Raw genomic sequence first — 23,474 nt, 5'->3', positions numbered from 1 at the left:
GATACCTTTCTCTCCACAGCTGTAAGTATACCTGACTTCCCAACAAGTCAGGATACCTTTCCCTCATGGTCTGTAACACTTGCAGTGACCTTATAAAAATCTTAAAAGAATCACAAACCTAGACTTTTATATATGAAAAACAACCAGTCATCTCTATTTTTAATGTTCAGAGTGCATACCCACTCATCAGCAGATTTTATTAAATCATGTCAAAAAGCTGAGGGCAAATTGGGTACAAAAAAAAAATTAATCATTGCCTTTAATCACCAATCCATCTTTAGCAAGAAAGGCACATCAGCTAGTACGAACTGTTCTTGTTTCTTGTGACCTCAATGTGTCCCTTGCCATACCATAGCAGTCTACAAGCATCTTGATTTTTCATTCTTATGCTATTTTTGAGGTTGAAAAAGTAAAATGCTTTATTGAAACTTTTCCTACATTGTCACATTTTCAGAATTTTTGCTCAGTATAAACTCTCAATGCTTTGTAAGGTTTGCACATTATTTAAAGGCTTGCACAAATTTCTCATGCTCGTAATGTTCACCATGTATGGTGGTACAGTGATCCCTAAGGGCAGAGCTTTTGATAAAGCATATGTTACATTATTGACTATGGAAACTTTTTTTCTCCAGTATGACTTTTCTCAAGTATTCTTAAAAAAGGAAGATCTCCAGTATGACTTTTCTCAAGTATTCTTAAAAAAGGAAGATCAATACTTTGCCACATTCAGTACACTCAAAATTTTCTATCCTGTATGACTAGTCAAATGTTTTCTACAATTTGAGCTGCAAGTAATGTATTTCTCACATTCACTACATTTGTAAGATTTCACTCTGATATACTCTGAGGCATGTGTAAAGGATTTATCACAATCATTGCATTTGTAAAGTTTCTCTCCTGAATGAATTCTTTGATGTACTCTAAGATGAGAGGCATGTGTAAAGGATTTCTCTCATTCACTACATTTATAATTTTCCTCATGTATGAATGTTCTGATGCTTCCGAAGACTTGAAACCTGTGTAAAGGATTTCTCACATTCACTACATTTGTAAGGTTTCTGTCTTGTATGAATTCTCTGATGTCGTCTAAGATGTGAATCCTGTGTAAAGGATTTTTCACATTCACTACATCTGAAAGGTTTCTCTCCTGTATGAATTCTTTGATGTTTTCTAAGACTTGAGATATATGCAAAGGATTTCTCACATTCACTACATTTGTAAGGTTTCTGACCTGTATGAATAATCTGATGTCTTCTAAGATGTGAAGCCTGTGTAAATGATTTCTTACACTCATTACATCTATAAGGTTTCTCTCCAGTATGAATTTTCTGATGTTTTCTAAGACTTGAGATATATGCAAAGGATTTCTCACATTCACTACATTTGTAAGGTTTATCTTCTGTATGAATTCTCTGATGTTGTCTAAGTGTGGAGACATATGTAAAGGATTTCTCACAATCACTAGATTTGAAAGGTTTCTCTTCTGTATGAATTTTAGGATGTGTGCTAAGATGGTCTTTCTGGATGAAACATTTTTCACATTCACTATATTTGTAAGGTCCCTCTCCATTATGAGTTTTATACTGGTTTTTAACCTGATAAAAGAGATAAAAGCACATCCTACATTCTTTACTTTTGTAGGGTTTCTCACCAGAATGAGTTCGCTGTTGTCTACCAAGACTCAAGTAGGATGTCAAGCACTTTCCACATTTCCTACATTCATGTATTTTCTCTACACTAGAGATCTGTTTCAGCATGAGTGTATGTTTGGGGTCAAATGACTTATCATAGTCTATATTTATGTGTAGTTCCTTTCCAGTGTGAATTCTTTGACTAATGATGGAACACAAATGTAACCATTTCTCACAGTCTTTATATTTGCAAGGGTCTTCTCCAGTGTTTCTACTTTTATGATTCTTTAGGTTTGTTGATTCAATAGAGGTATCCCCGTGGTTATCACATCCATACTTTTTGCAGTTCTCTGTAAGATCACTTGTGCTATAAGGTGAACAATGGGTGAATTTGTGGCCCATTATTCCAATATCACTATTTTCATAAGACTTCTCTTGGATATTCACAGGGTGATAGACAATGTGCTTTGATCCTTGATCCAAGACATTCATATATTTCCCACATATACGATATTTCTCTGGAAAATGAACACAAATAGGGCTTAAAGGGATAAATGCATGTTTACAGACTCAATAATTGATGTGTCCTTAAGTTCTGTAACATAAGTTAGGTAGCAATTCTTAGAAACAAAGCTCTCAGGAGAGGCAAGCATTTTGCGCGTCATTATTATGATATGTATACTCAAAAACAATGTAATCTCCATCAAAATCTGAGGACTGATAGCGGCCTTCTCATTCTATATAAACTGCAAACCCCTCAGAAACTATTACAAATAGATGATTGTGCAGTAATAAATTTTGAGAAAGGAGTTCTTGGAAGAATCATATGTAGGAGAGTTCTTTATTTTCTTACTGTTTATGTTTTAGAGAGAGTCACACTGTACAGACTTCACCAGCTTGGAACACACTGTATCCCAGGCTGGCCAGGAATACACCACATCCACTTACCTCAGTCTCGCTAGTGCTAGAATTAAAATCATGCTGCTTTGTGCTACCAAAACTAAATATAGAGACAGAAACTCTAAAATAAATAAATGAAAAAAACAAAAAAACAAAAACAAAACAAAAAAACCAAAATGCACATTAGAATCATTTTCCCTATTTTAAAACCCTGTTTTTAAAATTCAGAAATAAGTGAAGTTTAATCCAATATTAATATCAATTCATTCCAATCACAAAATATAATGTAATGCATTTCTTTGCTCTGAATATTCAACTTTCTTTTAACTTTGAAGTTTTCATTAAATATCAGATAAGAAGGGCTGCATAGGTCACACAGTATATACAGTATTGGTGGCTCTTTCAGAGAACAAAGAATAGTGTAACAAAAAAATGAAAAAGTCATGTTTATTACCAGAAGTTTCCCTATTTATGGTAGTCTCTAGATTGTTCAGAGTTTACAAAAATAAAAAGCAAGCAAATACCAAGGATAAGGCAGATATTCCTCATGAAGAGACTTCTTACCAACAAAAACTAGATTGCTGTAATTCTCCAACATCACATCAAAGTACAAGGCCTTCGAAGCAGACTCCAGACATTCCCATTCCTCCTGGGAAAAGCTCACAGCCACATCCCTGAATGTCAGAACCTGTAATGGAAAATTACTCATTTACCATATGCTGCTGGAGAAAATGCTTTCTTAGGAAAAACAGATCTAAGGAATTAAAAAAAGTTTGGTGGCATAAATGATACTTGCCCATCATTCCAAGACAAATGTTTTCTAGAGGTGCTGAAAATAATTTGTTCAGCAGGTAAGAGTATTGGTTGCTCTTCTAGAACATACTGATTCAGTACCAGCACTAACAGGACATAATGTAACTGATTCTAATTACAGTGCCATGGGACCTGTGATTGTTTAAAACAAAATGGCTACCAAAGGGAATGGCATTATTAGGATGTGTGGCATTGATGGAGTAGGTCTGGCCTTGTAGAAGGAAGTGTGCCACTGTGGGTGTGGACTTTGAGATTTCTTTTTTTTCAAGCTATGCTCAGTATGGTAGACAGTACACTTTCTGTTGCCTGCAGGTCAAAGCATAGAACTATAGCTCCTTCTCCAAGACCATGCCTTCATGCATGCCACCATGTTTCCTGCCATGATGATAATGCACTAAAACACTTAAATTGTAAGGAAGCTTCAATTAAATGTTTTCCTTTATAAAAGTTGCTGTGTTCCTGGTGTCTTCACAACAACTGAACAACAGCTGTTACCAGGGACTGTAGTCTTACTGTAATAGGCATGACCATGTTTCTGTATGGAGGAATTTGAACCATGTTACTTGAGATTAGGAAAGCAATGGAATGCTTTAAGTGCTGCTTAATGGCCATACAAGTAGCATCATGGAATACAGTGGTGCTGAGGGTGATTTGAAATGTGGGAGCCCAACTCAAGAGGATTCAGATGCAAAGAATTTTAATATGTTGCCTAGCAATCAGTCCTGATATTTTGGTGAAGAATTGGATGCTTTTTGCTCTTATCCAGAAAGCTTGCCTATGGTTTAAGAGTTTTGGATTAATTGCATTGTCTAAGGAAATCTCAAAAAAGCATAGTATAGACTCTATTATGTGGTTACTAGTGTTAATCCAACAGATTTATACTGAAAAGATGCAAGCTGAGCACGGATAAATCAAAATATATAATTTAAAGAGAAAAGGAGCACTAGGAAGTGGAATGGGGTGAAACCCAGGGTTCAAGGAGACACACAATGAATTGCAATAAAAGGCATGATGCCCCCAGGACAAGATCCCATTAAGCTGTTTCCAACTTGTGAAAAGGAATTATAACAGTTTAGAGCCAGGTATGGTGGTGCAACCCATTTCCCAGTACTGTGAAGTCAGATGCAAGGGGATCTCTATGTTTGAGGACAACCTGGTCCATAGAAAGAGTTACAGAATAGTCAAGCTTGGGTAGTAAAAGAAACAAAGTAAAACACAGAAAACAGGTGAAGATGTAATTGAAGAAGGGCACCATATTCCAGTCCCTGCAAGCAACAGAACTTGGCAGCTTCTGTCACATGGTTCTGGGTTTAGAGTCAAGAATAGAAGAAAGGGGTTATGAAATCTTCCTCCATGACTAAAGAAAGTGACTCAGGCAAGGTGTGTAGCAGTGATGTCCCTACATGGAGACTCAGGGAGGCCATTGTGTGAAGCTATGAAGGTGAGGCCTGAATTGCTTTGAGACCTCAAGAGTTTGGGGATGCCAGAACCATCAGATACCTGCCAAAAGGAGGTGCTAACAGGGAATGGAACCAGCCCAAGAGAAGTAAGTTGCAGTCAACAAAGCTGAAAAGAATTAGATCCGAAAAGCTTTGACATCAGACATGGGGATGCAGAGTTTGGAGTTTGTTTGGCTATTTTTCAGTTTTTCTTTGGTCCAGTTTTCCTCATTATGTTCTCTTCCCCATGTATTTTGATGTTAACATATATCCTGTGCCATTATATGTTGGAAATATGTGATTGGCTTTTTGATTTGGAGTTTACAAGGGATTACAGTTAAGAGATCGCATGAATCTCAGAAGAGACTTTGAACTTTAGACTTTTAAATGAATCTGAAGCTGTTATAAACTATGGAAACTTTTGAAATTAGAATGGATGCATTTTGCCTTATGGTATGACTACAAGCCCCAAAGTGGAGCCAGGGAGTGTAATATAGCTGTTTGAAAGAAAATGGCCACTAAGGGAATGGCACTAATAGGAAGTGTGGCTTTGTTGCAGAATGTGTGGCCTGTTAGGGGGAGATGTCTAACTGTGGGTGTGGGCTTTGAGGTCCCTTATGCTCAAGCCACTCTCACAGTGACTCAGTCCCCTCTCTGTTTCCTGTGGGGAAAGATGTAGAATTCTCAAGTCCTACTCCAGCGCCATGCCTGCCTGCATGCTGCCATATCTCTCACCATGATGATAATGGACCAAGCCTCTGAAACTGTAAGCTATCTTTAATTAAATGTCTTTCTTTATTAAACTTCCTGTGGTAATGGTGTCTAATTCGCAGCAATTGAATCCCTAAGTAAGAGCCCTAATCCAAAGCTCTTTTGAACTCTACAGGCAGGATGTACAGACAGCATTAATGCATACATTCAGTCAAATAGACTCATATAGATAAAACAAAAATGAAAGTTGATTATAAAAAGAAACATTCCAGAATACTCTTTATTGTATTTCTATATCTATAAAAATGGCAAAATAATTTCACCAACAATTATCTTTTAGGGAAAATAAGAAATACATTTGAGGACTAGATCCAGGGATTTTCCATTATCAACAGTATGTTGATACACCAAATACAGTGTCTCATCTCAGATGGACAAGTTAGAAGGAGCAAACCAGGCTTTCAAATACAACAACTCTCATCCTTGCTCAAATATGGACAGTGGATAAATCCTGTCCACTGCTGGGCATCACCTAACTCTATTCTAACATGCTTAGTTGGGATGCTGATGTGCTGGTTCAATGATGTACCCATTGTAAAATAAAGAGGTTGAATGTGGAAGGCACAACTTATTGATGCATTAGAAGTCAGATAGTTTTGGTATTTTAACTATGTGGAGCACAACAACACTTCTTACATCCAAAGTACTAGACAACCAATGTAATCAAATATTCTTTGAGACATTTTGAGAATTATGAGATAAATAGAAAAAAAATCAACACTAGATAATGTTAGAATTATCTAAATTTCTCTAAAAGTAAACATACTAGTACAGTTAAATAACAATTTCACAAAATTCATATGTGGTTTCATTATACAATAGATATAAAAATTTATATAAACAGCCTATGTGACAATACATTGAGATAAAGTAAAAAGATGATCTGTGGTCACAACGAATGTATTAAGGTTTGTGAGAATAATACTCTTTATTGATTTTGAATATATTAATGCTCATGAGTTTTGCTTAATTGAAAATTTGAATCTTGTAATTTTACTCTATTCTTTCCTTCAGTATCTGAGCTCAATTATCTAAGAGAATTTTACCCTGAATAGACAAGTATTATTTATGATTCTTTTATTTTTTTGGAAATTAGAAAACACAAGGTTGTCTACCAGTTCCTCCAAAAATCTTCAACATGAATGTAAACTTGGGGGCTGGAGCGATGGCTCTGTGGTAAAAGGCACATGTTTTTCTTGCAGAGAAACCCAGTTTGAGTCTCACTACATACATGCCAGGTGAATAATGTTCCCGACTCCACTATTAAATGATTGATGACAAACTCAGAGCTTCATGGCTATTATGCAGGCATATGACATACATATACCATGAAGATAGATATTTGTATATTTAAATAATGTATATATATATATATATATACATACATATATAATAAATATATATTTAAAGACAGAAATGGAAATCTATCCATATCAACTTCTCTTCAAAATCTCTACCTATGCAATACAGTAGCTTCAGGGAAAGGAAAAACATAAGTTGTACGAACTACTTCAAAAAGTAGAGAAGAGAACAAAATCATTAAGGAGAGAACTCATTTACACTTGAAAATTAATGACTTATGCAGAGTAACAAGTAAATACTCTCTAGAGAATTTTTTCTGATTTATTCTACATGATATAAGATAGAGATGGGACAGACAGTGCTTTCACAATGGTATGCTCTTGGAAAAATAAATGAAATACAAAGAGAAAGTACTTTTTTGTCTATTGAGAACTTACCACTAAAAACTGGATTCAAAAGAAAGATATTAGTAGGAACTAAACTGAGACAAATAGATTTCAGGACTCAACACAAACAAAAAAAAACAAGAAAAGAACAAAAACAAACAAACAAACAAACAAACATAGGCACATTATCACTGTCTGATATCAAACGCCCAGGAGAGAAACCAGTATACTGCAATATGCATCTCCTCACAGAAACATCAGTTTCATGACAAGAGCAAGGCACACACCTCTTCCATCATTTGTGCTCGCTATGGTGCTGAAAGAGTACTTAGGACTCAATAGAGCAAGTTTCTTCTAATTCTGATTTTCCATATATGAATTAGTGATACCAGCAACAAGTGACATGAATTTTCATGGACACTTCCAAAACCCTGATTCTCAAACTTGATCATCCCTGAAATGCAACCTATGTAGCATATGAGATCTTCCCATTTCGGTAAAAAAAAGTCCATCCTCTGTACGCATCATTATATTTCTTGGATCATCATTCACAATGGAATCCCTTTAAGAATTGCAAGTTTTAATACCATGAAAAATACATCTTGTTTATAAGGGAAGTAAAAGAAAGACAATCATAAGAAATAAACATGTTACATGACATTGCCCAAGGCAGAGAATTAAAAGCTCACATGGTTTTAATATAAAAGCAATTTTCAAAGTGATGCAGATAGGACACTGACCTGGGGTACATTCACTGGAGACACAGCCATTCTCTCTGATAATTCTTCTCTAAGTTTTTGTTGCAGGTACAAAGACCAGAATTCTTGTTGACATTTCACATCAAGGTATCAAAACACAAACCTAAAATTAATATGACTCTGTTATGGAAAATGCCAAACCACATAAAAAGTCCCATACACCATAATGATATCAGAGGTCTTGTCCACGTTTCTCCAGAAAAAAAAATTAGCGTGGATATATTTAGTGTGTTGAGAGAAAATAACAGTCAACCATTTCATTTCACCCACAAACATTGATCCCTCAAATTCATGGAGAAGGAAGTACATTTGAAGAATATTATGAAATAAAACATGTTATTCACTCAAGCAGCACTGTAGAACATAATTAGTAGCAAAGTATACACAGAAATTTCAGAGATAAATTATCCATAAGGACACAGAAAATAGGATATTTTACATGAAGAATCTAACACATCAAACTAAAAACCCACTATTTCCAACTTGAGGGAAGAAAAACACTGCCAGCAATTTAACAAACCAGAATATTTCGATGTCTTTGGTTAGGATTGAGCCTCACAGTGGTTTTCATGTAGAGGATAGGGTGCAGACCTGTGGGATCAACAGGTCTAAGAGGAACACCAAGAAAGTATGATAGTAGGGCTGGGTAGAGGGCTGTGGTAAAGGGCTTCTCTAGCATGTGTGACTCATGGGTTCTATTTGTAGCAGGGCAAGAAGGGGAAAAAAAACCAAAGTACTAAGGAACCACTCTTTTTCAAATGAAGACATACTTTATGCATAACTTGTATGAAATATTTTGGTTTGGGATTTTAAAAGTATTATTTTGTTGCTTTTTCTTTTATTAAGACAGGGTTTCACTATAAAGCTCTAGCTGTCCAAGAACTCACTATATAGAACAGGATGGCTTTGAATTCAGAGATCCACCTGCCTCTGCTCCTCAAGTTCATGTGCCACCATGTCCAGATAAGATTTCTAAAATTACTCTTAAATTATGTGTAATGTTTGTGGCAGTGTGTGAATATGAGTGCATCACCCTGTGGAGACATACTGTTTGTAATGCAAGAAATAAAGCTTGCCTGAAGATCAGAGGAAAGTCAGGCAGTGGTGGCACACACCTTTAATCCTAGCACTCAGGAGGCAGAGGCAGAGATCCATCTGGATTTCTATGATTTCAAGGCCACACTGGGCTACACTAGACTGATCCAGTCTAAAAGAGAAACAGAGTCAGGCAGTGGTGGCACACACCTTTAATTCCAGCACTTGGGATCACACACCTTTAATCTCAGCACTAGGAAGGTTGAGACAGGAAGTGATATGGTTGGACAGAGAAAGGAATATAAGGTAGGAGACAGGAACTTGGTTCTTTCAGGCTGAGGAGTTTGTGAGGTAAGAGATGGTGGCTGTAGCTTGCTCTGCTTCTCTGATCTTTCAGCTTTCAGCCTGATATCTGGCTCTGGGTTTTTATTGACTATTTATGAATCGTGCAACATCATCCAAAATGCCAGATGAGGGCACCAGATCCATGGCAGCTTGATTTACAGGTAGTTCTGAATTGCTTCATGTAGATGTTGGGAACTGGACCTAGGTGTTCTGCAAGAGCAGTACTCTAGATCACTTAGACATCTCTCCAGGCCATGTATACACTTCTGAGGTGAGTAACCAGACAGAGGTGTGAATGTGTGTAAAAATGCACATATATCTTCACAGACAAAAGATCTACTCCAATATTTGGGACCTGGGATGTGACTCAGTTGTTAGGGATTGATTGTGTAATTAACATGAAACTGAGTGTGATCCAGAACATTTCATATGTCACATATGGTAGTTCAAAACTGTAATCCTATCAATGGGGTATGAAGTGGAAGACCAGAAGTTCAAGGTCATTCTTGGCTACATAGTGAGTTTGAGGCCAGCTAGGATACATGAGAATTTGTCTCAAAGAAAGAAAAAAAACCAAGTATCTTACAGGCACCATCACGGAACCCCTGGCTATCAACACCCTGAAAGGTAATCAGGCCTACAAGTATTTTCCCAGTCCCAAAGGTTTCTGAAGACCAATCTTGGCTGAGGCATTTCCTGTTCCTTACAGCCTGATAAGGATTGCTGCTGGCTGCCTATTTCACTGGTTGTCAGGCTTGCTTGCTCCCCTGCTGTTGCTGTGCAAGGCGGGAGAGTACTCCTACCTTTCTTTGGTCTTTAAGCATGATACCTGGTTCATCACCATCATGTACCTCTTTACCTATTCCAATACCTTGCCAGCCTCTGCATGTGCTTGGGGCCCAAGTGATTCAGACAGGATTTAATTAAGAGACCCAGAGGTGTCCCTTAGTATAGTGAGGGATAACAATATCAGAGTCCAAGTTTCATGCTACTGCTGGTAGGGGCCGAATGCCTAAGAGGGGAGGTTGCAGGGGGCAGTGGGAATGGGTTGAGGCAGACAGGATGACAGTCTCAAGAAACAATCCCCCAAGAAGTATCCTGGGGTTTGGAAATTATGCTATGTGAAGGCAAGGCTAGCCTTGACTTTCCTAATATCACTCTGCCTTCCTTCTTCTAGGAAAGCCAAACCTGCTGAGGCAGAGACAATGGGAATCATCATGGCCTTCTTTTTCTTTCTAGGCCTGGCTATGGGAAACGTATGGTTTTGTGACAATATGGGAACAGAAGGAATGCACTGCCTGCCTGCTCATTTCTTTTTCTGCCCAGAACTAGCAGGGGCTCAGGTTGACTCTTCTAGCTGACTTCTGCATCTTCTGGGTTTTGCTGTACTCCCACATCCAGTGTCCAGCAAGAAAGCCTCTAGAGATGAATATGTTTGAGAAATCTGAATGGCAAGGGAGCACAGCCTCTTATGGCTCTGACTGATCCCTGCTTAAGCCAAACAAAAGAGGCTCCTAGGCTGTGAGAGAGCTATGTGCCTATTCCAAAGATGGGGTGGAGGTTTCAGGCCTGACAGCTGTATCATGTGATCTGATGATTTTCACTCTCCCTCTTTCTTCTACACCTGTTCTCCATGTCTCCATTCCTTGTCATTTACTGGCTTTTTTATACTGACATATATCAGGTGCCTTCAAAGGCCCTCTGATTGAATAAATCCTTTTTCCTCCCCACAGTTCTCTGTGTGTTCCTGTGGCCTAATCCTTTGGACAGGAAGGAAGGCTGGCACCCTAGTGTGGACCTGGGTACAGGGGAGTGAAGGGACACTAGCTCACTTGAGCATGTGGCTCTGGCAGCCTTGCCTAATTAGCACCAATTCCCTCTACCTTGCTTAAACCATGAGATTATATTCCTAAAGCTAGCCACCAAGATCTAATTTGTTATTTGGTCACTTCTTCCTCCTGGAGCTGACTACCAAGGTCCAGTCAAGAGCCCCCTTTAGTTTGTTTAATTAACATGCCCAATTAAAATACACCACCATATCCTAGCCCATTCTAATAAAGACCTCCCATTTTTTTAATTCTTAAAACTACACCTGCAAGGACATCTAATTTTGTTTTTCTGCCTGAGTCTTGAAAGCAGCCATTTTAACTTTTCTTCCCTGTTTAATATAAGATCTCTCTCTGTGAAAACAGGTGTTTGGGTGTGGTTTGTGCCTAATCAAGTGTCCAGGAGGAAGCCTCCACCATGTGTAGGGGGGTCTCCTTCAGAAGAATGGAGCATTTTGTCTTGAGAGGGGCTGAAGTACACTCTTATAGGGCCACAGAGAAGGGAGAGGACTATAGTCAAGACATTTAGACTGTGGCCTAGGTCTGGAATTTTTTTTTTAAGACAAGATGTACAGGAAGATGACCTTGAACTGTTCCTCCTGCCTTCACCACTTAAGTGCTGGTACTAGAGGTATGTACCACCATGTCCTAGATACATAGATCGAATCCATGGCTCTGTGAATGCTAAGCAAGCACTCTGCTAACTGAGCTAGATCCCAGCCTGTCTTTCTTATTTCAAAGCACTGGAAAGGAAGGCAGCTTTGGGTCTTTTCTTTGTGTTCACTGTTACATTCCCCTCCCCCACTAACACTGTCCTCAGCCTCTAGAATGAACTCAGTCAAAACGTCCAGCACCACCACTAGGTCCTGGCTGTCCTCCCACATTCTTGGCCAGAAAAGGGCTGAGGCTGAGGTTCTCCCTTACCTTGGCACCAGACCCTGCCACGACAACGTAGGAAGAAATTGCAACAGCCCCATTGAGGCTCCTTCCTTTTCAGGCAGCCGGAGAAAACCTTCCAGCAACGTACAGGTTTCAGCTACTCCCCGCCCCCTCCACAACGTGCAACCCTGACGTTCAGAGGTCAAGGGGGCGGGCATCTGCAGTTGGACGGCTTGATGCCACTCCTTTAAAGCAAAGGAATCAGAGGGAGGGACCAGAGCTGTGACTCCCAGACATAATGGAGATCCTTGTGCACGTGGGAGCGTCACCCCATTTACAGTCACCCCCGGGGCAGGTCAATGCGTGTGTGGGAGTCTATCCCGGACACCTCAGTCTGTCGTACTGTCCAGGTAAAGCCTTGTCGGCTTGCCCCTGGCCGCTCCCGGGCACTCCTTCCCAGGAGCCTCCCCATGATCCTATCTGTTGTCCCTAAGGCTCCCGTCAGCCAGGCGCCCTGTGAGGTGATGTGCCCGGAAAGTCTTCTAGCTGCACCTATGTGCAGCACAAGCCCGCGGTAAGTCTCCCCGGGGCGACTAGATTAGCAGCGCCCAAGGCAAGCCTAACTTGCTCTGCCCAGGTGGCCCCCGCCATTGGTTGGAGCCGCCCACCGCACACAGCCCTGTTTGCCTTGCCCTTCTAGACGAAGCTGCTAGGTCTAAAGCATCTGCTCACTGGAGGTCTGTTCCGTGCATTATTCAGCATGGCTGGACAATGCTGGCCCTGCCACCTGTCCTGGACACCTTTTCCCAAAGTTCTTGGTTTGGGGGAGGGGTCCAGTGATTAGCAGGGATGTTTGAACCCACTGAGTTCTCCTTCTGTAGATCACTCTTGGGCTGCTAGTGGAGGAGGAAGAGAAATGGGGAAGGGACAGGAGCAGGAAGATTCATAGGTTCCTCCTCTCTCAAGAACTCAGATTGTTATGGAAGTCTCTGGTTCCCACAGCAGTGACTAGATGCTGGGTGGTGGGAAGGTGTATGGTGGCGCTTGCTCCCCTTCTGTTTCCCTTCCCACCATGGTCTGCAGTGACTAGGCTGGCTAGGCAGCTTGAGCAAATATTTTACTTGTGTTTAGAGCCTATCTATCATGAACAGTCATGGTGGAGCTTTTACCACTTTGGCTCTTTGTCCAGATTTAATTGGCCCCTGAGCATCTCCTCACATGTGTCCTGGGGTTCTCTTGCCCTGCTAGTTGGCACTGCATGTTGTTCGAATCATAATAAAAAACCGTGAGCCACATATTAGGGTGAAAGCTGAAAGATCAGAGAAGCAGAGCAAGCCACAGCCACCACCTCTTACCTCACCAACTCCTCAGCCTGAAAAGGCTTTCTAGCTGAACGGCCTCTAGCCGAAAGGGGTTCCTCAGCCAAAAAGGCTTTATTTCCTGTCTCCTCATGCCTTATGTAACTTTCTCCGCCCAGCCATCACTTCCTGGGATTAAAGGTGTGTGTGCTTCCCAGTACTGGGCTTAACGGTGTGTGTCACCACTGTCTGGCTCTGTTTTCTGTCCTAGACTGAGTCAGTCTCATGTAATCCAGGGTAACTTTGAATTCACAGATCCAGACAGATCTCTACCTCCCAAGTGCCAGGATTAAAGGTGTGTACCACCACTGCCTGGCCTCTATGTTTAATCTAGTGGCTCATTCTGTCCGCTGGTCTTCAGGCAAATTTTGTTAGGGTTCACAATATATCAGACAACTGCACAACTGTTTCGTCCACTTATGTTCTTGGGGAGCAGCACAGAGACATGGCTAGTATTTCTCTTAAAGTTTGTTCTTTGCCCAAATGATGAAGGTCTAGTTAACCAATGACCCATTTATATGTGTACAGTTTTTGTGTGCATTTCTTTATCTAGCTAACTATAATTCTGGATATTTTACAAGATATATTGGCAGGTGTTGAGGTTCTGAGCCACCTAGCTGAGCTTCAGTATACAGTTCAGAAAGTCTGACCTTCCATTGACTGAAGAACCATCCTTTGAATATTTCCCATTCTTGTTTTACTTTCTCACTGTAGCTTCAAGATATTCTTTGAAATGGTATTTTTCAATTCTTGGGAGGTAAAGCAGTTTTACCTGTGCCTGTGAATAAGGACTAATTGAAACAGGTGATCTCTTGGATTTGAAAATGGGCAGCCATTGTATGGTCCATGGTAATATATGATCCTTTCATTCTTAGATGCCAGAGGAAGAGGTAGAGACCTTTTTCTGTAAGGCAGAAATGGTTTAGCTTATGTTTCCTATCATCAGTACTTTCTATTCAAAGAAGGAAATTTTCCATTGGGAGTTAGTCTCTAATACTTCAGATCTGAGTGTTCTGTAATATTTTTAAAGCTTTATAGAACTGGGAGAATTGAAGTGTTCTGTGACTTTTAGTGAGATTGATTGAGAGGAATAATCCAGGAATTGATCCCAAAGCTATGCCATAATTTTAAAAGGGACTATTTGGACAAATTGAATAATATGACTCTGTATATGGATTTCCAGGCTTTGGAAAAGATTCTTTATGTGAGCCTGAGAGACTTTCCTAAGTTGGAAGCTGTAAAGAAATGAAAATTGACATCATTCCCAACCCTCAGGATTGCAGGCTGGCCCTACTGGACAGACATTGGCATGACCAAGGCTGACCTCATATATAACCATTTCTAATCTTGGCACAAATGTGTTGAGGGAGGATATCCTGGTGTGTGTCTTTTCCTCCATACCATTCTCAATTCATTACTGCTTTCGGCTAGTTAATTTTTCAAAACATGCTTCACTGGTGTATATGGTAAGATTTTAGAATGATTACATGTGGAGATCAGAAGAGAATGTTGACAATTAGATTGCTGAGATTAAAACCTTGATTGTTATACTTACTCAGCAAGAACTTATACTGCATGATGAAACTAGGCCTGGGTGAGTTAAGAGCTTTTTGAGCTATAGGTGGTAGTTGTGGTACTGGCTGGGCCCTTGGACAGACTTAGTGACATCTGCCTCAAAACTCATGTCTTTCTTTTTAGTCACTGATAAAGATAAATTGACAGCAGAGGAGCCCACTGTGGCTGCTCCTGGTGAAACCCACCACACATTTGAAGGTGCTGAGGGTGCTTCTCACATGGAAAAAGTAGATTGGAGACCTCCATGTGGAGCCCATGCCTTTTGATGAGTTTCCCCGTGGCTCTCCCAGCAGCCTTGACTGGCTTTAACTCACCTTTTTTCTTAAGTTCAGTGGATCTATTGAACCCTGCCCTTGTGCCTTAAGGCAGGGAAAATCCCCTCCCACACAATGGCAGAATTGGGTATTGTATATTGTGGGGTTTTTGTGGTGATATTTTATTTGTACTGAAATGTTATTTTAATTTTATGTTAATAAATAAAGTTGCCCTGGGGTCAGAGCTATTAGAGCCATAGTAAGAGCGTGGTGGTTAGAAGAGCTAGGTAGATTTCTGTGTGTTCAGGGATACAGCCAGTATTGGAGACATACGCCTTTAAGACCTGGAGGGCGGTACTTACAGGCAGTGATGAGGCAGTCATGTGGTTGGGTTTACAACCAATGAGAAGGCAGAACAGAAAGATTATTTAAACAGGGACACAGGAAGTACCTCCCTCTCTCGGGGAAGCTAGGAGCACTGCAGGAGGTAAGATTTTATCTCTGAGCTCTGACCTCTCGGCTTTTCTCTTTTACCTTGGCTCTGTGTTTCTTATTTTAATAATACGATTGGTTACATCTACATCTGGCGCCCAACGTGACAAGAATCCATTAAAAACTGCTTGGGGCCGGCTCCCTAGCCGGAGCAGCCGGCTCCCTAGTCCCGGCCCAGGTCTGCTTGGGCTCAGGCTGGACTGTGAGCTGCTTGCTTAAAGCCAGTCCTACAAACAGCTCAGGCCTGCCCTGCTAAACAGGGCCCCTGCCTGTAAAGCCAAGCCTTGACTCGGCTCAAGAGGGAACAACTGGCTGGCTTTAAGCTTTAGCCGGCTACCCCTTCACTTTCACTTTCACTTTCGCTTTCGCTTTTGCTTTCTCTCTTGCTTTCTCTCTGTCTCTGTTACTCTCTCTCTCTCTCTCTCTCTCTCTCTCTCTCTCTCTCTCTCTCTCTCTTTCTCTCTCTCTCTCTGGATTCACACCTAGGACACTAGGTGGCTCTTTTGAAATTCGCTCGGATTTCTACTGTTCTACGCAGATTTGGTAAGTCATAAAGGAAAAAATGGGTTTTCTGTGTACATTGGAATAAAATTGGGTTTTTGAAATTTTAGGCAGTCTGACAATGGAACAACTATATGAAAAGATTAGTATTATGGGAATTATGCAGTTTATCACCATGCTTATTCTCATTTTACTATTTAAAAAGATAGTCGATTTAAGTGCCAGGATAACAGCTTTAGAAAAACCTGTTAATTTTAACAGTGAAGTTGGTTCAAGTTTGGATCATAAGGTTACACAAAGAAAGCCCGTTTTCACACAGTCATCCTTAATTTATCCTGTAACTGTACAGCAGATGCCTGATCAAATGGCTACACAAAATATCTGGGCTCCAATTGAACTGATGGATTTTAAAAGGTTTAAGGAGGCAATAGTATCTTATGGCATGCATTCCCCATATGTAAACCAAATGTTAAACTCTTGGTCAACATATAATAGGATTATACCACAGGACTGGCGGGACCTTGCACAAGCTGTTCTGGAACCCAGCCAGAGAATTCAATTTCTGACTTGGTTTAAGGAGGAAGCTAGAAACGTAGAAACACAATCGAGGGATAAAGGAATACAAGTTTGTCATGATCAGCTTATTGGAGAAGGCCAATATGCTTCAATACAAACACAATGTTTATATGATGTTCAAACCGTAATTTTATGTCGAATGGCAGCCTTGAATTCATGGGACAGAGTTGATGAACCAGTAAAAAAACATAAGTCATTCACAAAGGTTATACAAGGCCCTAAAGAATCTTTCACAGATTTTTTAGAAAGACTGGCTTCAACAGTAAACAGAATGGTCTCAGGATCAGAAGCTAGTAAGGCAATAATTGAAGCTTTGGCATTTGAGAATGCGAATGCAGCATGCAAAACAATAATCAGGCCGTTAAGGGCAAGATCTACACCTTTGGAAGATTGGATTAGAGAAACAATTAATGTTGAGGTTGATGAGCATGATACGTGGGTAGGAGAAGTAATTTCAAAAGGTTTGAGGAATGTTAGATGTTTTGGGTGTAGAAAGCAAGGACATTTTAAAAGGGACTGTAAACAGGTCAATCCTAAAACAATGTTTCTTCAAGGAACAATGGCAACAGAATGCCCCTTCCTTCTGGAGTATGCAGAAGGTGTGGTAAGAGAAAACACTGGACCAACGAATGTAGATCAACAAAGGACAAACAGGGTAATCCTTTGCCTCAGTTTTCGGGAAACTCCCGGAGGGGCCTCATGCAGGCCCCCATAGCAAAACCAGTTCAAACCTTTCCTGCAGCTGTAGAGGAAATCCCTGCTCTGAGCGATTAAATAACCAAATGACTATTGGAATAAATCAGGCTGGTCAGGATAATGAAAAAGAGAGAATAGAAAATTCAGGAGAAAACATAAAGAAAATTTTTTGGCAAACTTCTATTAATGAACAGAGACCAAAATTAACGATAAAAATAAATGGTGTTTTGTTGTCTGGTCTGGTAGACACAGGTGCGGACATTACCATAATTGCACCAGAATTTTGGCATCCAGCTTGGCCTCTTCAGGAGGTAAACGTTCAACTGTTAGGAATTGGGACATTATCTGGAGTGAAACAGAGTGCAAGATGGCTGAAATGTATAGGTCCAGAAGGACAGAGAGGAAAATTAAAACCATATGTCGCTAACATAGCTATGAACCTGTGGGGTCGAGACTTGTTGCAACAATGGAATACTCAGATTAAAATCCCTCCAATCTCAGAAACAAATCATAAACTAGCACATGTTTCTGAGAGAAATATTAGAAGGCATTATTTTGAGTGGTCACCAGCCATCCATATTATACAGGAACAGGGCACAACAACTGATAATCTTCCAAAAATACCAACAGCTCTACCTTTAAAATGGTTAACAGACAAGCCTGTATGGGTTCAGCAATGGCCTTTAACAACAGAGAAACTCCAGGCTTTAAAAGAGCTGGTAGAAGAACAGCTAAATGCTCAGCATATTGAACAGTCAACCAGCCCTTGGAATTCTCCTGTATTTGTTATTAAAAAGAAATCTGGTAAATGGAAAATGGTAACAGACCTTAGAGCAATTAACAAAGTAATTCAGCCGATGGGCTCTCTACAATCTGGAATTCCTTTGCCTACTCTGTTACCAAAAGGATGGCCTCTCATAGTTATTGATTTAAAAGACTGTTTCTTTTCAATACCCTTACAAGAAAAGGACAAAGAAAGATTTGCTTTCACAGTGCCTACTTATAATAATTCTCAACCGGTTAAAAGATTTCAATGGAGGGTCCTCCCACAGGGAATGTTAAATAGCCCAACTCTGTGCCAATATTTTGTACAACAGCCATTGGAAGTGATACGTAAAAAATTTCCTAAATCTATAATTTATCATTATATGGATGATATTTTACTAGCTGACTCAAATGCAGATACTTTAGAAAGAATGTTTGAAGAAGTAAAAAAAATTTTGCCTTGCTGGGGATTACAAATTGCTCCTGAAAAAATACAAAGAGGAGATTCTATTAATTATTTAGGATATAAAATAGAGCTACAAAAAATTAGACCCCAAAAGGTGCAAATTAGGAGAGATAGACTACAGACTCTTAATGACTTTCAAAGATTATTTGGAGATATTTCTCATCTACGAACTATTGTTGGGGTAAAAAATGATAAACTGACTAATTTGTTCAAAACCTTAGAAGGTGACAAGGACTTAAATAGTCCAAGAGAATTATCACCTGAAGCTGAGAAAGAATTGGCCTTGGTAGAAAAGAAAGTACATGAAGGGCACATGGATCGTATTGATCCAAAGCTGGATTGCATTTTGGTTATTTTACCTTCTAGGCATTCCCCTACTGAAATATTAATGCAGAGGAAAGATATTATATTGGAATGGATATTTTTACCAAATAAACCAAATAAAAAATTAAAAACTTATGGGGAAAAAATCTCTGACTTGATTTGGAAAGGAAAATTGAGACTTCGTCAATTAGCAGGAATAGACCCAGCAGAAATTGTCGTACCTTTAACTAAGGAGGACATTAAAAAATTATGGACAGAAAGTGAACCTTGGCAAAGAGCTTACAGTAATTTTTTGGGAGAAATTAACAGCAAATATCCCAAAAGCAACAGAATTGATTTTATAAAGAGAGCTGATTGGATCTTGCCTCGAATTGTACGGCAAAAACCCATATCTGGAGTTCGTACATTTTATACAGATGCCAACAAACAAGGAAAGGCAGGTTACAAATCAAAAAATTTAAGTAAAGTGGTACAAAGTCCTTATAATTCAGTGCAAAAATCAGAATTGTATGCTATTCTGTTGGTATTAATGGATTTTTCAGAACCTCTCAACATAGTAACTGACTCTCAGTATGCTGAAAGAGTGATATTACATATTGAGACTACAGAATTTATCCCTGATGCTTCAGAATTAACTTCACTATTTATTCAATTACAAGATACAATCAGGAAAAGGAGTCATCCTTTATATATAACTCACATCCGATCTCATACTGGTCTGCCAGGCCCTCTAGCACAAGGCAATGATGAGATTGATAAATTATTGATAGAAAATGTGCTGGAGGCCTCAGAATTTCATAAAAAACATCATGTCAATAATAAAGGTTTAAAAAAGGATTTTTCCATAACCTGGCAACAAGCCAAAGAAATAATAAAGAAATGTCCTACTTGTTCCTTCTATAATCAAACACCATTACCAGCAGGATGTAACCCAAAGGGTACTCAGAGGAATGAAATCTGACAGATGAATGTGTTTCACTTTACAGAATTTGGAAAATTGAAATATGTACACCACACCATTGATACTTATTCAGGATTTCAATGGGCAACTGCTTTGAGTTCTGAAAAAGCTGATTCTGTAATCACTCATTTGCTAGAAGTTATGGCCATCATGGGTATACCTGCACAAATCAAAACTGCCAATGCTCCATCATATGTCTCTGTTAAAATGAAACAGTTTTTTGCTTATTACAATATAAAGCATATTACAGGTATACCACATAATCCTACAGGTCAAGCAGTTATAGAAAGGTCAAACAGAACTCTAAAGGATATGCTAAATAAACAAAAAGGAGTAACAAAAACCCCCAGAAATAGACTGCATAATGCTCTATTAACTTTGAATTTTCTGAATGCCAATGAGAAAGGAACAACAGCTACAGAGAGACATTGGGTAATAAAAAAAACTACAGAATTAAATCAGCCTATATACTTTAAGGATGTGCTGACCTCAGAATGGAAACCAGGGTATGTATTACGTTGGGGACGAGGTTTTGCTTTTGTTTCTACAAGAGAAGATAAGCTGTGGGTACCATCAAAATTGATAAAGGTTCGATTTGAACAAGAGAAACCTCTTAATTAGAGGAGGTGATAGTTCATCAACCAGCATGAACATCCAATTTAAACTAACTTGTACCTATAACACATGTCTTTTCATTTAATCAGATAATAACTTGCCAAAAAGGAACATCCCCAAAATTAGTCTTGGGGGAAGGTTTTTGTTTTTGTCTTTTAGGAGAATGAAGGTTAAGGAATCTGAAGGACACAAGACAAATGAGACAACTGAAGAAAAGGGACAAATCATCTATCCCAGGAAACAGAGTATATGGGAGTATATGGCATATGGGTATATATTATCTAAAAAATTTTATGTCTTCTTAAATGTTTGTTTCTGCTTTTCTCTAAAGATTTAACACTATTGGTCTTCTAATAGTCCCAGTTCAATTAAAATTTAAAGCTGACTTTGGAGTTGGAGAATGGCTCTCTCCTTCTTTAAACTCAAGCATGTTGTTAAAATGAAAATACAAACTCCCTGTATCATGACAGAATAAAAGAGCCGTTTTCTGCTATGGGACAGGACAAAAGCCAAATTAATTAAGGGACTATTCTATTACTAATCTCAACTCTTTGATTCTATTCTGATTCTTTAAACTTTTCTTAAAGTATAAATTTTATATCAAAATTTACAAGATTGATATATATATATATATATATACATTTTAAACTTTGTTAAGATATGAATGGTCATATAGAGTACTAACTAATTCTAGAAAAAAGGCTTCAATTAGCTGCATATATATGTCTTTGTGTTCGAGTCTCTTATCAGTTTTCTGCAGGAAATCACGGCCAGGCCTAACAGCAACTGAAGTCTCCGGAAAGAAGATGGGGCCCCACAACAACAACAACAACAACAATTCCACGTGGACAATAATCATATCACTGAACTGACAAACATCATCTACAGATCAGCTTTGAACTACAAGGTGCTCAGAACAATTTTGAGATGACTAGCTGAGATGATCCAGTCTCAAAGACTACTTGAATAAGGACCTGAACTTTGGCTTTATACACAGACTGGATAATAATGAAGGATATAGTTACCTTTCCTAGAATTTGACAATTAACCTAAATTTTTCTTTCAGGATAAAGATAACTTCGCCCATACCCAGCAGGAAGCAATTTTAAGAATATGACACCCACATTGCCAAAGAAGTGGTGTGGGGCAGGTGGTTTTTTGGTTCTTTTAATGGGTTTTGGGTCTGGGATAATTTTCAATTGTTTAGGGGGGTTGGTTACAAGTTGTTGTCAAGGGTTAGGAAAAAGGCTAAGCAAAGGAGATTAGATTTAAGGTTCTTGTTTAAAAAAAAAAAAAAAGAAAGAAAGAAAAGAAAAAGACAATTACTAGTTTTAAATACTTTACATTATTACCAACTATTAGGATATAAAGAAATGAAAGTTAGTAGTTAGACATTACAATAAAAATTGTAGTCATATTAGATATGTTTTAAAAATTGAGCAGATATATTTTAGACAGGTCATCTTCAAACCCTTCAGAGATCTAACGAATATGGCATTTAAAATATTTTAATAACTTAGAAATTTTTCTTTTTTGAGACATGTCAGCTCCTGGCAGTACCAATCTACTTCAGAGAAAATATGGGCATTGAAGAAACTGCATATGGAGTTAATTTTCATTGTGGCAAAAGTTAGCCACTGGACAACAAAGTATCCTCAAATCAACAGGACAAAATGGACAGACAGAACACGAAACAAAGGACTACCGATTCCTGCCAAAACAAGTGTGGTTATGGCTTTATCAAAAGGCATCTTCTGAGGCCAGGACAATATGGCCCCATCCCTGAAGTGGCCTTCACAATCCGGAAAAGGTACAGTACCCTTTTCTTTGAAGGCAGCTGAACAGGCAGTGGGCCGATGGCTTCTGTTGTGCAATGGAACAGCAACTGAAAGCTCACGCCTCTCAATAGTAGACTGGCATTTAATAGAGGGATGTGGAGAAGGGCATGCTTAGATGAAGCCATATATACACAGCCAAGAAGAATGGACAGCTGAATTCAAAAACCATCAACAATTTCCAGAATTTAAAATCCTGAATCATGACATGACACTAGTGGAATTCAGGTGTTTCTGGTACATGGACTGCTCTCACCCAGTGTGAGGTTGAACTGTTGACCTTGTGTACAACCTACTTCACAAATGAGTCTGTCAGATACCTAAGCCTATAGGCTGAAGATGATGCCCCAACACTGCAGAGAAACCTCAGGTGACTGTCCAGGCAGCTGGCTGTTTCTGTCAACTCACAAAATTTTTGGAAGTTGCTTTTGTGCACTTCCTGTTTTTATTTTTGTTAGCTAATATTATTTCCTTCTTGGGTCTCTGAGGGAGTTGAAGATTAGTTAGTTATAGTTGAAGATTAATTAGGATAGAAAGTGAATTAGATACATTTTGAACTTACTAAAATAGGATAGATAAGGGAATTATTTTCTCTGATTTGTCAAATACAAATGGACTAGACATCGTTTAGGTATTTGTTACTTGTATATATTGTATATAGTTATTGTACTTTTGTATATAGTTTTTCTTTTGTTAGTTATAACCTTTGGCCTTTTTTCTTTTTATTAAAATAGAAAAGGGGAAATGTGGTGATATTTTATTTGTACTGAAATGTTATTTTAATTTTATGTTAATAAATAAAGTTGCCCTGGGGTCAGAGCTATTAGAGCCATAGTAAGAGCGTGGTGGTTAGAAGAGCTAGGTAGATTTCTGTGTGTTCAGGGATACAGCCAGTATTGGAGACATACGCCTTTAAGACCTGGAGGGCGGTACTTACAGGCAGTGATGAGGCAGTCATGTGGTTGGGTTTA

General features: G+C 39.0%; 2 protein-coding genes across 6 annotated transcripts in view; one reads left to right on the top strand and one right to left on the bottom strand.

Moving 5' to 3' along the window:
* Window positions 1-154: 154 nt before the first annotated feature.
* Window positions 155-12,325, bottom strand: LOC102923557 (uncharacterized). Of its 2 annotated transcripts, XM_076558713.1 has the most exons (5): window positions 12,131-12,285; window positions 7,983-8,103; window positions 3,096-3,219; window positions 2,580-2,652; window positions 2,011-2,149 (listed from the first exon to the last, which is right to left on the bottom strand). In XM_076558713.1, the coding sequence occupies exons 2-5, from the start codon at window positions 8,010-8,012 to the stop codon at window positions 2,053-2,055; spliced, it is 324 nt and encodes a 107-aa protein (XP_076414828.1). In that variant the 5' UTR covers window positions 8,013-8,103; window positions 12,131-12,285; the 3' UTR covers window positions 2,011-2,052. The 2 variants fall into 2 exon arrangements, with proteins under 2 accessions (XP_015864601.2, XP_076414828.1); XM_016009115.3 differs by lacking the exon at window positions 2,580-2,652 and having other exon boundaries at window positions 155-2,149; window positions 12,131-12,325.
* Window positions 12,304-23,474, top strand: part of LOC143270067 (MAPK-interacting and spindle-stabilizing protein-like) — a 25,327-nt gene continuing 14,156 nt past the window's right edge. Inside the window, exons 1-2 of one of the 4 annotated variants that reach the window (XR_013046955.1) lie at window positions 12,304-12,495; window positions 12,580-12,659. Coding sequence is in view for 2 of the 4 variants with exons in the window: in XM_076558714.1 (XP_076414829.1) it covers window positions 12,445-12,659 (215 nt within the window). In the remaining 2 variants the exon portion in view is untranslated. Of the gene's footprint in view, window positions 12,660-23,474 lie in introns of all 4 variants that reach the window. The other 3 variants (XM_076558715.1, XR_013046954.1, XM_076558714.1) reach the window with 3 other exon arrangements.

This window comes from Peromyscus maniculatus, chromosome 22, assembly GCF_049852395.1.
Source record: "Peromyscus maniculatus bairdii isolate BWxNUB_F1_BW_parent chromosome 22, HU_Pman_BW_mat_3.1, whole genome shotgun sequence".
Lineage (NCBI taxonomy): Eukaryota > Metazoa > Chordata > Mammalia > Rodentia > Cricetidae > Peromyscus > Peromyscus maniculatus.
Note: the sequence above shows the minus strand (reverse complement) of the source record. Positions and strands in the feature narration are given on the sequence as shown.

Excerpts from the sequence above, each read along its gene's own strand:
- LOC102923557 (XM_016009115.3), bottom strand. The coding sequence starts at position 8,012 with ATGGCTGTGTCTCCAGTGAATGTACCCCAG. Across the intron at positions 3,220-7,982 it reads CTCCAGTGAATGTACCCCAG|GTTCTGACATTCAGGGATGT; the intron begins GTCAGTGTCCTA and ends TTTCCATTACAG. Across the intron at positions 2,150-3,095 it reads CAGCAATCTAGTTTTTGTTG|AGAAATATCGTATATGTGGG; the intron begins GTAAGAAGTCTC and ends TTCATTTTCCAG.